This window comes from Engraulis encrasicolus, chromosome 14 (assembly GCF_034702125.1).
Source record: "Engraulis encrasicolus isolate BLACKSEA-1 chromosome 14, IST_EnEncr_1.0, whole genome shotgun sequence".
Lineage (NCBI taxonomy): Eukaryota > Metazoa > Chordata > Actinopteri > Clupeiformes > Engraulidae > Engraulis > Engraulis encrasicolus.
The window spans coordinates 52752314-52767691 of NC_085870.1; the positions used below are offsets into that span (position 1 = coordinate 52752314).

A 15378-nucleotide genomic window follows, 5' to 3' on the forward strand; every position below is an offset into this window, starting at 1 on the left:
AACAAATTCTAATGCAAAATGAGGCTCCTAGCTTCTAAATGCAACTTCGGAGGCTGAGATATTTAGGTTTTAATAGGCAGAGGGCACCTTTTCCCAAAAAGGGCTAAGGCTAAAATGGGATAACAAATAATCAAAGAGCCTGATGTCAGTTTTGGTTCACAAAGGGTTAACGTATTGACTGTTAATGATCCATCAAACACAGTTGAGCTACTGAGTTCTTGAGGTGGCAAAATCTACTCTAATCTGTATAGGTAGGTGCTGTATGCAAATGTCTGTGATGTTGGGATATGTCTATATTGGTGTTATGTAGACGCCATATGGATTTAGAAAATACACTTTTTTAATGGATAATTTACTTTCCTATGAATTATATAGGCCAAAATATGTCAGTCATACACTTTTTCAGAAGTATAATATAGGGTTAGATTGAAGCAGAGGCCTGTAGGAGGGTGGGTCAAATTCCAACTCTTGATATATCAATGGATTCAGTAAAAAAAAAGGTTCTCCAGTGGCAACAAATGCCTATATGAATCAACTTACTGAGGCAATCAAATTCAAAGTGATATAGTGACACAGATCTTTTGTTTTATTCAGATTTTTGTGTATATCAGACTTAAGTTTTTCTCAGATTTAAAAGAGACATATCTGTTAAGTGGAGCACAGAAATTCATCAAATGTGAATTCACACACGCCTGTCTTTGCAGCAGGAGTTCATTTCCATGAGCGGGGGGAGCAGGGCATTTGCCCCAGGGCCCTTCTGTATCGGTGGTGGGGGCCCTGCTTGTCAGGCGATATGGGGGAGCCGCCCTGGGTCCCTGTGTGCAATTGTTCTGCCACTGTTTATTTCCATTTCAGGTCACATATCAAGGCCACGTGGTCTGAGGGATGAGAAACACTAGGCAGGGCATAGTGGGTGGTCACCTCCTCGTGGCTCGGCATGGGAATCACCTGGTCCACGGCCAACACGTCTGGTTCCATGAGAATGTAGTCCAAACATCCCTGGAAGCCGCCCACGTAATTGGTGTACAGCGGCTCTCCACAGGCACTCTGGAGCTTAAAGGGGTTGAGGAGCTCCATGGGGCAGTGCTGGGTGATATGGAAGAGAGAGAGAGAGCGAGAGAGATGTAATGATGGGTAAAATCAATTTATTACGATACATAGAGAACGATGAACCAGTGGTTTTCAAACTTTACCATGACAAGACCCCCCATATACCGGTAGATTCCAACCAAGGCCCTCCTGATATGGGCCGTGTCACAGTTTTTTCTGTGCACAACTCGATGGAGTTGCTGCATCCCAAAACCCATTCAACGACAACAGGAAACAACATAAATACATTGCCAAGAAGAAAATGATAACATTGTCGCAATCTTCCATCAGAGATGTAATAGTTTATTGTAATGCAGTTCTTAATGGAAATATTTGCCCACTTTGGTTTATTTTCCTTTACTTTAATTATTTATTTTATTCAGTTATTTATTTTGCATTGCTATACTTTTCCAGTCAACCTGCCGCTGTCCCCTAGCAACACCTCATGGCCCCCAAGGGTCACCGGCTCCCACTTAGAAAAGTGTATTGCAGTGGCTTTCAATCATGATAACGATATGCACAGGCTCTCCACAGGCACTCTGGAGCTTATTAAACGGCTTCAGGAGATCCATGTACATTGGAACTCTTGAACAGGCCCTCTGAGCCAATAAATAAGTCGTTAAACAATATAACAGACATTATTAAGTCATATCGCCCATAGCATTTTATGATTTTATATTTGTTCTTCATTCATTATAAAACATAAATCAGTACTACTGGTCTGTTTCCATGCTATCGTCATATCGCCCAGCTCTACTACCTCCTCGGGCCCTCCGGAGCTCCAGTCGGGGTGTGTGGCGGAGACGCAGCCCTCGGTCAAGAGCTGCAGGACTCCGGAGCCCGGGATGCTGTTGAAGTCACCGAAGAACAGGAGAGACGCGCCGGGATGTTCAACGGACACCACCTGCTTCAAGTGTTGCAGGGCAACGGCAATCTGGATCAGCCTGATGTTTCCTCCTAAACAAGACAGCAAATGGTAAATATATTAAGATGTAAAACAAGTTATTAGTACATACAGGCATTTGAGCATAACAACACAAAAATAACAGAGTACCAGCACTTGCCTTTTGGATGCCAGTACAGGTGAGTGTTCGCAACACATATTGGCTTTGATGCACTGCCCACCGGTTGCAAAACAGTGACCTTTTTTTGAGGGGGAAAAAGTAAAAAGTGTACTTTATTGTCAGATTCTCTATGTGACATGCATTAACACAGGATTACCAGACCCAATACGTACCCCAATGACACCAGTAGATACACAGACATTTACAATAAACACACACATCAACAAACGCACAATCAATAGACATGATTATGTAGATGGCTAATTAGGCATCCCTACAATTATGTATTCCAGTGGTAGCTTTTTGTAGACATATTTCTACTTCCTTAGGTAACTGTGGTGAACTTAAATAACAACTTTTTATAACCATGCTAACCAAAAAAAAACACACACTTTCTTCCACTACACACAAGTCTTGTGGCATGGGTACATGATTGGCCAGCCCAGTCACCAGATATGCACATCACTGAGCATGTCTGGGGTAGGATGAAAGAGGAAGCATAGAAGATAAAACCAAAACATCTGGATAGACTCCGGGAGGCATGCAAGACTGTTCTTCACAGCAACAACTTTATTTGTGTGCATTTAACCTTTTTTAGGCGAATTGTAGCTGCCATATGAGTGAATTCTGAAGCCAAGTGATTAATTGAAAGGTTATTAACTGTTGTTCCAACAACATGGATTATATGGGGCAAAACTTCTGGCAAGGGCTGGATTTTCAACAGTGAGCACTTGTTTACAACATACCTGCAAAGTAGTGGATCTCTGCATGACCTTCTCACTCAAAGTTGTGTTCTTGGACAAGCTATCCAGCACGGCCAAGTGAACAGAGTCATTTTTCAAAGCCTCGCTTAGTGGAATATCATGTTGACTCAGCAGCTCTACTTTTGACTTCCTAAAGTATGTCGCAAGTCCCTCGTGCTGCTTCTCTTTGATTCGAAAAACTCCTTGCATCCCAAAAAAGTCCAATGCAGGGGACAGGCTATCATTGAAAACCCCCTTGTCGACCTCCTGGAGGCAAATGATGTCTGCGTTATATCCGACCAGTTCTTTTTTAATGAGATTTTGTCTGTAGTCAATACCCAGTGCATAGGGGGCGCAGTAGGGATACAGCACTGTTTTGGAGAAGTCTGTCTGCGCATAGGTGTCCGCTAGGATGTTGTATGACACGACTCTCAAAGTTGAATCATCTGTGACTTTTTGCGTATAAGGGTGCCGATTGTCAAAGGTGCAAGCTCCTGGTCCTGCTTCAATGCTATTATTTGACATCAATTCTTTTGGCGTGCCAAGTTTTGTGGCGTTTCCAGGCGTGCACTTGAACTTCACCTTTAAACCGATGTCGGCGTTGGAGGGGGTGAAAACACGTTCTGTGCCTGCTTCGACCCATCTGTCTTTATCATTGGCCAAACTTTGTTGTTTATACCATCCGAATGTGCAGTGTTGAAAGTCCCCGAATTCTATTTCTAATTTGGGGCAGATTGGGAATCCCGCCATTAGGGTGAGAGGCAGCTCGGCAATGGTAAACACCGGAGGGTTTCTTTCGACTCTGTAACGAACTTCACCAATGTGCAACACGGCTCCGTCTTGCCAAGCATCTATGTTTGGCACTTCATTAGCTACATAATCCCCGTTGTGATGCAGTCTCACAATGGGCTCGACAGCTGAGTTGTTCGGGTCATCATCGCGTTGGTTCTTCTTTGACTTTTTCGCCTTGCCTTTCGACTTGATGATGCCATTTGATATTCTTGCCAACACTTTACCCAAATCTTCGTGTTGGTCTCTCAGCATGTGTTTGTGGCTCCCGTCAAGCGTGAATGAAATAGTTAGCTTGGGCTCCGAGGGGACACTTCTTACCACCGCTATGTCCATTTTCGTGTAGTATCTTCCGAACAAAGTGCGATGGACCCACGGTGACAGGCGGTGAAACCGTGCCACACAATTCCGCAACATTCAGGTCTTACAGATAAAACAAACTACTTGACGGCGATCCGAGAAAGGGACGCGACAACAGCATTTATCCCATACTTGATTTGTGTGGTGATTGGGAGTCGGCGAGCTGTCCAGACGAGAAATGCTCTTGCTCTTCAGCTTCTCGAGCTAGTCAACTGTCAACACAGACAGGCACATTGTGCGTCAACGTCACACATGCGGAAATGCTGACTCAATCAGGCATCAAGAAGGCACCTAACCCAGTGGTTCGAGCAGAACGATTAACCTTTACTGTAAACAGCAACATTTATACCCTTAGATTAAACTTAAGTGGTGAACATCTACACTGAAATAGCAATAAACTCAATATTTTAATCATTTGTAACAGATTGATGTATTTTGGTAAGGCAATTTGAAAGACACCTTCGGGTCCTGAAAGAAGACATCTACGCTAGGAATCCTGCGATCTTTCTTTTCAGCGAGGACTCGTAATACACCAACATGGGTATGTAACTTTTCCCACTTTTACTTGGTATTTAGCTCGCTTTTGTCATTCATTTTGATGTTAAGCCACTAATCGATGCGCAGTGAATATATTTTTCAGTTACTAAACTCAATTGCTAGAGTATTTGCTGTTTTTTAGAAAGATTTCCCCCTCCGTAGCTTTCAGCGCAGCGTGGAGTTCGACCACGCCATTTTGTGGCTAATATAAAAACCATGGGCACCAACGCTGCCTGTTTTCCCTCTCCCTTGTTGATTGTTTTTAGTGTATTAACACCAATTGTTGAATGCAGTTGGCACAGTGTGTACATCAATAGGGGTATTAAGATCTCAGGTTATCATGCAACCGATGGCAAATCCTCTGCTGTTGCCAATCCTGTCTCAGATGGTGCACCACACGCACTGAAACGTGAACACTGAAATGCACCACTTGAGATACAGAAAGATGTCTGATTTTTAGTGGCTATTTTGCAGAGTAGTGTATCCACGTCAGGAATTATTTACTGTTTGTTTAGAATCTTTGTTTATAGCTTTGTAACGGAGGCCAACTAGCAGCGATAGCGTGGAACGTAAACCTCACTCCCTTCTGTGTCGGTAGCGCTGAGCTTCCCGGCTGGAACTCGGCGGTAGTGTGTGGTAGGTGGCGAGTGCCAGCCACGAGAGGCGGAATGGCGCAGATCATATAAGTTATATTTGTTTTTGTCTCATCCATGTAGGAAAGTGTCGTGGTCTGCGTACTGCCAGGAAACTGCGGAACCACCGCCGTGAGCAGAAATGGCACGATAAGCAGTACAAGAAGGCTCACTTGGGTACCGCTCTGAAGGCCAATCCCTTCGGAGGCGCTTCCCATGCCAAAGGCATCGTTCTCGAGAAAGTGTAAGTAGCTCTGCTGCTGGCCCCATGGCCATCGTGTGGTTTTAATGTTTGGTGGTGATCTAGTATTACATTTCAGACAAAGGTGTAGGGTAGTTGTTGTACATTGTTCACGTTTTTGGGGGTCTGTTAAGACCAATTCAAACCATGTGATGAAGGAAAGCCTGGATTGCCAGTGTTGGACGTCATGTCTGAGCCGAGCGCATACTCATGAGGGCAAATAATTGTAAATGAGCCTTGTCGTCTCTTATTTTACATTTTATGAATAGAAAAAAACATGAAACATGGCAATCCATGTTTCATTACAATACAATACCAGTGAATACCCTAGTTACACATTCTTCAAAACAAATGTTTAGGGTGGTTAAGAACAGATGGCCTTGCCCATAGACATCCATTCAAGCCGGCTGAGAGAAAATCCAAATAACAGAGGCGGCAGCAAACATCAAAACAATTGGTCAGAATCACCACTTTATAGCAGACAATTCGGCATAAGGGGCTAAGCTTAAATGGTGCACTTGTTGTCCAAGTGCTATACCACAGTCATGTGATGTGTATGGGACCTGAGGGAAATTCATTGCATTAGAACCTGTTAATGTACAATGGCTGCCTAGCCTGTTAAATTATGCTTGTTTTTCAACAAGTCTGAGGATGTAGCATGGTTGTAGTAAAGTTAACAAAATCTGGTGACTCAATCATCTACAGTGACTCAATCATCCAAATGCCTGAAATGTATTGTAATGTAATACCTTTCTGTCTTCATAGGGGTGTTGAAGCTAAGCAGCCCAACTCTGCTATCAGGAAATGTGTAAGAGTTCAGCTCATCAAAAACGGCAAGAAGATCACGGCGTTCGTTCCCAACGATGGTTGCTTGAACTTCATTGAGGTTGGTGAATTATTTGCTGTTTAGGGCTGCACGATTATGGGAAAAAATAATTGGGTCAAAATTAAAATCACGATTACACAACTTAAATTTGTGCATGTTATTTTGAATTGCTAAATGAAGGATAACCCAAGAATGCACATAAGGAATGAACAAAAAACGTGAATTGTAATAAGTATGGCAATAACATGAAGCCTAGAGGCTGTCTTACAGATTTTTGGCCAGAAACGCCAGCCTGTCAGCATGTTCTGGCTTCAAGGATGCCCGTAGGCAGGTCACTGCAGGCCCCTGTTCGATGATTAAATCGTTACGGCCACGATTATTAATAGTCACGGCTAAGATTGTAATTTTCAATTGTGCTGACCTACTGAAGATTGTTTTGGTGTTGAATGGTTTTGAACATGGGTCTTTTTTGGTTTGTGTTTCAGGAGAACGATGAAGTTCTGGTGGCAGGATTCGGTCGTAAGGGCCATGCCGTGGGTGACATCCCAGGTGTGCGTTTCAAGGTGGTGAAGGTTGCCAATGTGTCCCTCCTGGCCTTGTACAAAGGCAAGAAGGAGAGACCCAGATCATAAATTTTTCAAAGTTAATAAAGCGTAACTAAACCAGAATTGACGCCTTTGTGTTTTAATTTACTGAACTAGTCGAGGAACCTAAACAGCTGATCAGTATTTAAAGGCATACAAGGTAGAACTAAAAGGATGATTAATTACTGTCCCAAATTGGCTGAAGTTGACAGTGAATGGTGACTCCCAACCATTTTCGTGGTCGGCTGTCAAAATTCCCCACATGGAGCATTTTGGCGACTGAGCATCAGAGACCTTAAGTAACAGATTTGAAGACTTGGTCATTACAATTTTGGTGACTCAATTATAACAGGCTCTGTGCTTAGGGGTTAAAGAAGATGGTGTTGAGAATTCACATGAGTTATTCCAGGTGCCCCTGTAATAAACACACAATCGCCATTTCACAATGTCAAGTGTTCTAGCCTTGATGGAGAGAGAAGTGCCTAGTGATTGGATGAACTCCGCAGACTATCCAATCATTGGGCGTCTCTCGCACCTCAAAGGCTAGAACACTTGACTTTGGAAAATGGTGAGCGATCTGAAGACTGGCTGTTTGGTTCATGCAGTGGTCCCCAAACCAGGCGTTGAGACTACTAGGGGGCTGGAGATACTGCAGATACTTCAAGATGCTTTAAAAAAAAAAAAAAAAAACTGGGGGGGATACGGGTTAAAGGTTAAGGTAATTCCATAAATTAGAAGCTGTACTCGAGGCCAATACATATTTTTAGTTTCCCTATGACTATCAAATTGGAATTTAGGCATATTAGAATGTTTGTAATTTAGAATATGAAGGAGGCTGGGAGTTGTGAAAATATTGGATAAAAAGGTTATCCTGGTACAACATTTAAAAAAAAATATATATGTATATAGCCAAACCTTTTCTGATTTGAAATTGTAGGTAGTCGAATGTATCCCTTGTGTGCAAGGGGTGTGCGCACTGTCTCCGGTTCATCTATTTATAGCCATAAAAACAAGTTATGTCTCAGTCACCACCAGCAAACACGATGACCTACAAAGACTCATAAGAAACTGCTGCTGGCAGAGAGAAGGTAATGTAAAATATTGAGAAGACACAGTTCATGAAAATTGGTTGAGTTAAAAATGTCACTCCACATGCATACCGTGTTGAAGTCATGTAGGTTCATGGGGGTGGGGGGTACAAGCAAGGTTTGTTTATTTTGAACCTCGGTTAATTGACGCCTGCTTGTGTATGCATAGTTTTTCTTCTCTTGCCCCTCAAGCACATTGACAGATGTCAATGTGACAGGTTAGGTCTCTTTGTCTTAATTAGGCCTACTGCCACAATGCGTTTAACATTGAAGTCAACGGTAGAAGCAGTGCATGGGAGTTATGGAAGCCCAGATAGCCTTGATGCTTTGCTGTCAGCTGTTTGTTGACCTGGTGACCCACACTTCAATTTTCCCTCATAGATTTCCATGACATGTTTTGGTGGTATTGACGTTCTAATGCTTAAAGCCCCATCGAAAATGAATATGGTATTTAACATTATGTTATGTAGAAAGTACCAAATTTCAACCGATTTGATGTGACCCGAATTTTTTTTTTTTGTAGACAATGGTGATTATTCTAATAATGTGAATTCCACAACTCACTTTTTTTTTTTTTTTTAGGAAAGCCAAAATATGTAAAAAAATAAACAAATGAATGATTTGAATAGTTCAACATTTGGGCAATGAATCTATAATCCATGACAGTTTCATATTATTGATAAAATTTTGGAAATAAATCAAAATTTTCTTAAATCTCTGGTGTTAATCCATGTATAAACAATGTCTAATGCTCCCTGAACCACTGGTGCAATTTCTTGTTTCTTGTTTATTAAGCAGTCGTGTCAAAAGACACATGCCGTGGTCATGTAAGTCTGATTGGGAAGGGTCAAATCATGGGCATCAGCCATCACTGGTGTCAAGTGTAGGTTCAGCTACAGTATATATGCTCAAAAAATGAGCACAGCTGTGAATGAACAGGTATTTCCTGATGGCATGCAGGGCTGGATTAAGATGCTCTTGGGGCCCCTATGCTATAGGTTACTGTGGGCAGTGTTGCCATTGGGCTGCTTGGGATGACCGTCTGCGGGTAAAAACGGGAAAAATCGACCATTTGCCGTCTTTTTCTGCAGTTTCATGCCCATAGAAATCAATGCAATTTGTTGAAATTTGGCGGAATTTAACGCTTCTTGGTTGTTTTTTGGGCACCTTTTTTGGTGAGATTTGATCAGACACATCTGGCAACACTGACTGTGGGCCCCTCGGAGGGCAAATTTTGCAACAAATTTACAAAGACTGTCATAATTACGAGTTGGGAATTGAGAACATGTCTACCAACTGTAGCCTACTCAACACAACAGATTAATTGTTCAATATTGGATCCTGTCACAACTCTACAATTTTTGACGGTTGGCCAGTCAGGTGGGGGTGCCCCTAGGCTGCAATCACATCTAGCCTGTGCATTAGTACGGCATTATGGCATATTCCAAGATGACTGCTGAGTGTCATTTGTCAATTTTTTGGAAGCATAGTTCAGAAAGCATGAGACATTTTTAGACATGAATTAGCCCCCATAGAGACCGGACCTCAACCTCAAACTGACGATCTTCAGGATTTGCTGGAGAAGGCTTTACACAGCGTTCAGAATAGATAAGAACTTGTTGAAACCTTAATGCAACACTGCAAGGAAATAAATGCAGACATTAGGCCTACAGAAGTTAGTCCACGGGCCAGGTGAGATGTCGGTACCACTCAGAGGGGCAAAGGTTGCTTATATTTTTTTAAAAGATACATGTCTGAAGTTAACATTTTTGTATGATAACCCTTCTGGAAGTACAGCCAAGTTAGGGTTATCAGCCGTTAAAGTAACACCCCCCATCAAAAATAAAGTTTTTTAAGATGGGTGTCTGTCTTTCTACTGGCCCTTGTTTAAGACATATAGGGATGGTTAATTTTGTTATGTGTGGTATCGTTGCGAAGGGGAGACTCTGAGCTTTCATCCGACACCTTTTGAGAACATTTTGGTTAAGTATAGCCCTCCCTGCAGCGCTTCAAACATTTACTCAGACACATTTTTTTTCCATTTTCGCCGATATCATCTCTTGTCTTTTCATACTGTGGCATCAGGGAGCATCAGAAAGACCTATTTTAAACTCTAAAATATTGTCTTGAGTATCGGGAATCTGAAAATGTATCCTTTCACTATGTTATCCCATGTTTAGGGGGTGATTTTCAGTCTTGTATGAGGCATGGTATTTTTTTCAAAACACTGTTTTGCCATTTTCTCATAAAGTTCAGGAAGCAATACCTCTAGGTGCATTTTGCAGTTGGTTGTCATAGCTTGTTGAATACCATATTAAAACTTGGAGTGGGTAGTATATTCAGATATTATCATATTTGGTGTACCTGTTTGCAGAGCAATGTTAACTAGGCAAATCATTTTCCATAACCAGTATCAATGATATAGTTTCTCAGTGATTTCATTGTGTTATATGGTGTCTGAATCCTGACTATTTGTCCTAAAATCAATGTTGTTATGCGCCCAGAGGTTATATACCAGAAATATATGTGATAATGTCCCCTTTGATATTAGTCTTGCAACTGAAATCATAGCAATTGTGTGAAAAACACAACATAAACTCATCCCTTAACTTGTCCCTTTTTAGTAGGCATGTGAAAGTGAAGTGAAAGCCCAACTAGTTAACTCCTACACCCATTCACATTGTGACACAGCACTCCACAACACACTACACACTGTGCACACGACACACAACAAAATTGCATTTATGCCTCACCCGTGCAAGGGGGCAGCCCCCAAAGGGCATCCGAAAGGGAGCAGTGCAGCGGGACGGTATATAATTGGGGTGCCTCAGTCATGGAAGAGGATGGTGGAGAGCACTGGTTAATTAATCCCCCCACTAACCTGGCGGGTCCTGAGTGCAGTTGCACACTTGCAGGAGGAGAGAAGTGCTGCACACTCTTGAGTTAAATAAACAAGATTTTAATGTGACAACGTTGTCGCATTAAAAACTTGCTTATTTAACTCGAGAGTTTGCGGCACTTCTCTCCTCCTGGAGGCCTTGGTCGTACCACATGTATCATGATTTACAGCAACATTTAAAAACCCTCCGCAAGAACACTTGATTTGAGATGAAGATCATGAAGAGGTTTGCAAAGGAAGAGTGGGGTACAATGTCATCAGAGCTTTGCAAAGATAGCACAAGTTCTGAACTTCATACTGCTGCAACAACTACTACACCATGCCACCGATGAAGCAACATGCATACATGTACTGTATTCACATGTGTTGGTGTACCAACTGAGCAACTGCAGCTCACTTTCCAGGCATACACTGAGACCCATCCCTAGACCCAAGCAGCAGTACTGAACAATGGAGTAGAGTGAAGTAGAGTAGAGTACTGTATGGTACGGTAGTGTATAGTTCAGTAGAGTACAGTGCATTACAATAGGAGACCATGCTGAGCATTGAACTCTATGAACCTGGTAGTCACTGTAGATGTAATGGATTTGTTATTGCCCTGCTACTCTACATGTGCTAATGTCACAATAGCACAGAACCTCATATCACATTGAGTAGTACTCCCTGCACATGCACTGTAAATGTAGAGAGTAGGACCAACTGTGGCATTCACACAGTTACATAACAGCCATGTTACACATACTGTAACAGCACATGGGGCAGTTAAGGCGTAGTGGTTCAGGAAATGGACATCAGATCAGAGGGTTGCAGGTTGAAATCCCACCTGTATACTGACTTATGCATAAAACTGTATACTGTATACTACATACCACGTTAGAAAGAAAAAATGCATACACAAAGAAGATGTACACTTACCTGCTACTTAGGTACACCTTGCTGGGCTGGTACTTGGCTGGGTACTGGGCTGTAGCCTACCCCTTTTGCCATAAGAAGCCATTTAACTGCCTGCAACAATGTTCAAGTAGACTGGGGCATTATAATGATGCTTGATTGGTACAAAGGGGCCCAACGTGTGCCAAGAAAACATCCCCTGCTGAAATTATATTTTTGTCTTCTGAATGGTCAGTATACAGTCCTCACCAGTTGTATTTGGGTGCACAATGACAATGAGCTTTTTGCACTTTTCTGATGGTATTGTCCCTCACTCTTCCTTTGCAATATGTTCAACTTCTTCATGATCTTCAAGTGTTATATCACAGAGAGTTTTTACATTTTGCTATAAATCATGACACCTCTGATACAGTCTAGGTCTCCAATACCAGATGCAACAAAGCCCTGCTGCCTGTTCAAACCACTACCCAAGACCGAAGTTGGCCTTTAGGTTTGTAGATGATAGACCTGCTGGTTTTCCTGCAAGAGGGCCTGTCTGGGAACACCAGATGTGTCATTATTGACTAAACAAAACCACTAAATGAAGAGCATCTCAAAAGGACTAGGCATGGACCGTTGCTAGATAGGGCACCAGGCTGCCGCCTCTCTCTCTCTCTCTCGCCAATCCTTTCCTGTCACAAAATGAGCCATAAAAGACCAAAAAAAGTGGCCTAGGCCTCTAGAGGACATCTAATTGAAAGTAACAAAGAACTATTTTTCATCATATTACATTTTAAGTTCAGTACTTTTTTGAACTACTTTACCTTTACTTGAGCAGATTTTGGATGAGTACATCATTTTTACTTACCCCTCGAGTAAGATTTAAGAAAGATAGGCCTACGCTCACTTGAGTACAACTTCAACTCTTTTCCCATCTCTGCTGCTAAGCACATGTAAAATTAAGATACATGTAGATCTGACATGTAGTAACCGAACATTTTTAAGTCATATTTAACATGACACAATATGTCTACAAAAGTTGACACGATATGTTTAAAGGCCTATTGTATTTCTCACACATTTGCTATGATTTCAGTTGGAAGACTAATATCAAATGGGCCATTATCAGATATGTTGCAGATGTTGTATATAACCTCTTGATTTATTGCATCACAACACTGATATTAGGACAAGTAGTCAGGATTCACGTATCATAACACAATGGAATCGCTGAGAAACTCTATCATTGATGCTGGTTGGTAAGGAAAATGCTTTACCTGCGTTGCTAGGCAAATAGGTACAGCAAATATATCATAATATCCCATACACTGTTAACTCCAAGCTTTAATATGGTGTCTAATGAGCTATGATAACCAATTGCAGAATGGCCTAGAAGCGTTGCCAGTTTACCACTACATGGAACTGATAGAGTAGTGTGGGGTCATGTACAATGCGGTGTAAAAAAGAAAAGTGGAGTGGAGTCAGATATATTATGGTTACCACTCAAATTCATCTTCAAGGTTCAAATGTCTTGAGGTATTTTGGACATATAATTAAGTTTCAGTCATCATAACAAACTGGCAACCGTTGCTATGCAAATAGGTTACTATGCAAATAGGTACACCAAATACATGGTCATATCTGTATACTATACAATCCAAGCTTTCATATGATATACAGGGCCGCTGACAGCCTTGGCTGGGCCCGGGACAAAGACATCTGAAAGGACCCCAATTTCAATACATACAATGTAATGAGGATCCAATTCTGGGCCCCGTCTCTCCCTGGGCCCGGGACAAGACATCCCTTTGTCCCCCCCTCCTGGCGGCTTCCCTGATGATATATACAAACCCCAACTCCGATGAAGTTGGGACGTTTGGTAAACAGTGAATAAAATCAAAATGCTATCATTTTCAAAACATTCAATCTATTCATTAGATGGAGAATAGTGAAAAGACAACATATTAAGTGTTAAAACCGAGAAAAATATTGTTTTGGGGGACATATGTACTCATTTCTAACTTGATAAATCCAACACGTCTCAAAAGAGTTGGGACGGGGATCAGTGAAATTTAGTAAACATCCAAATAAGATAAAACAACAAAGAAGAACATTTCAAAATGAATTGTACTGACGGACAATATAGGTGTCCAGGTATAAGATCATCACAGAGAGGCTGAGTCACTCAGAATTAAAGATGCAAAGGGAATAATTACCATACATTTTTGAATTCCCTTTGATTTACCATGATTGAGTGTATATAAGACATATTTTTGTTAATAAAATCATTGTATAGGTTCATGACATCATGAAATATATATTGGCTGTAGTCTCACTCTAGCACTCCAGGAATTAGAGCTATTGAAAATTGACCATATTAAGAATGCTTAATGCATGAAAATGATACAGGGGTGTAACATTCTCCTAAGCACCTGAGCTCACTTGAAATAGACCCAGAAGACATGGGAAACTGTCCTTTGCTTACAGAAGTCAGCAGAAGTTGTAGAAGTCCATTCTTTTTGACAATAAAAGAGCATTGCACATCCTGTGCTACAGTGAAAATGGACCATCCAACTTGTGTTAGTGCTAGCTTCAAAAGTCAGCCTCCATGATGGCATGCGGGTGCAGTAGTGCATTGGTTAAGATGTTCTCACTCATCTGTAGAGTTAAATACAGTGTTGAATGGTATAAATGGGTTTTAAACAGCATGAAAAGCCACTCATGCATTATATTTTGAAGGGAGATCTTTGATTACTGCCACATAGTAAGGTCAAATTGCATTCTCTACTATGTTTTAACAGTTTGGCTCCATCATAAGGACCAGCAGGTGATAAAATGGTGGGTTTTTGGTCAAGACCTGTCACACTGTAAGCACTACAGAAAGGAAAACATTGCAAAACATGACAAGGAATACACCCCCCATTTAAGCTGGTGAAATCATGTCCAAGATAGGAATTAACACTGTTTTTTATATAAAATCATCTCATCGGTTAATGTATTTAACTGTTAAGTGTTGTCTTTTGTTTTGTCTTTAGTCTTCCTCGACATTTGCTGCCATTTATTGTCCCCGTCCCAACTCTTTTGAGACGTGTTGGATTTATCAAATTAGAAATGAGTACATATGTCCCCCAAAACAATATTTTTTCTCGGTTTTAACACTTAATATGTTGTCTTTTCACTATTCTCCATCTAATGAATAGATTGAATGTTTTGAAAATGATAGCATTTTGATTTTATTCACTGTTTACCAAACGTCCCAACTTCATCGGAGTTGGGGTTTGTAACAAGCTATGATAACCAACTGCAGAATGTCTCAAAAAGGCCTTGCCTCTTGACTATACGAGACATTAGCACAAAAAAAACAGCAACAAAAAAGTGGAATGCCTGATACAAGACTGAAAATTACCCCCTAAAAATGGGATAACATAGTGAAAGGATACATTTTCAGATTCCTGATACTCGAGACAGTATTTTAGAGTTTAAAATAGGTCTCTCTGATGCTCCCCGATGCCACAGTATGAAAAGACAAGAGATGATATCAGCGAAAATGGAAAAAAATATGTCTGAGTAAATCTTTGAAGAGCTGCAGGGAGAGCTATACTTAACCAAAATGTTCTCGAAAGGTGTCGGGTGAAAGCTCAGAGTCTCCCCTTCGC

At 41.3% G+C, this 15378-nt stretch overlaps 3 protein-coding genes across 3 annotated transcripts in view; 2 read left to right on the top strand and 1 right to left on the bottom strand.

Annotated features, from left to right (window-relative positions):
- Positions 1-563: 563 nt before the first annotated feature.
- Positions 564-4373, bottom strand: pde12 (phosphodiesterase 12). The gene is made up of 4 exons (XM_063216103.1): positions 2900-4373; positions 2154-2232; positions 1850-2046; positions 564-1086 (listed from the first exon to the last, which is right to left on the bottom strand). The coding sequence occupies exons 1-4, from the start codon at positions 4100-4102 to the stop codon at positions 841-843; spliced, it is 1725 nt and encodes a 574-aa protein (XP_063072173.1). The 5' UTR covers positions 4103-4373; the 3' UTR covers positions 564-840.
- A 110-nt stretch (positions 4374-4483) lies between these two features.
- rps23 (ribosomal protein S23) lies at positions 4484-6949 on the top strand. Its single transcript, XM_063216104.1, has 4 exons — positions 4484-4586; positions 5299-5458; positions 6221-6341; positions 6767-6949. The coding sequence occupies exons 1-4, from the start codon at positions 4583-4585 to the stop codon at positions 6911-6913; spliced, it is 432 nt and encodes a 143-aa protein (XP_063072174.1). The 5' UTR covers positions 4484-4582; the 3' UTR covers positions 6914-6949.
- Positions 6950-7850: 901 nt separating this feature from the next.
- Positions 7851-15378, top strand: part of asb14a (ankyrin repeat and SOCS box containing 14a) — a 32066-nt gene continuing 24538 nt past the window's right edge. The window contains exon 1 of the mRNA XM_063216105.1: positions 7851-7953. The gene's annotated coding sequence lies outside the window, so the exon portion shown is untranslated. The remainder of the gene's footprint in view (positions 7954-15378) is intronic.

What these genes read in the sequence shown, in the direction of transcription:
- pde12 (XM_063216103.1), bottom strand. Translation starts at nt 4,102, where the DNA reads ATGTTGCGGAATTGTGTGGCACGGTTTCACCGCCTGTCACCGTGGGTC. An exon ending in CCTGTACTGGCATCCAAAAG is followed by an intron (nt 2,047 to 2,153) that starts GCAAGTGCTGGT and finishes TGTCTTGTTTAG; the next exon opens with GAGGAAACATCAGGCTGATC. An exon ending in GCTCCGGAGGGCCCGAGGAG is followed by an intron (nt 1,087 to 1,849) that starts GTAGTAGAGCTG and finishes CATATCACCCAG; the next exon opens with CACTGCCCCATGGAGCTCCT.
- rps23 (XM_063216104.1), top strand. An exon ending in GGCATCGTTCTCGAGAAAGT is followed by an intron (nt 5,459 to 6,220) that starts GTAAGTAGCTCT and finishes CTGTCTTCATAG; the next exon opens with GGGTGTTGAAGCTAAGCAGC. An exon ending in GTTGCTTGAACTTCATTGAG is followed by an intron (nt 6,342 to 6,766) that starts GTTGGTGAATTA and finishes TTTGTGTTTCAG; the next exon opens with GAGAACGATGAAGTTCTGGT.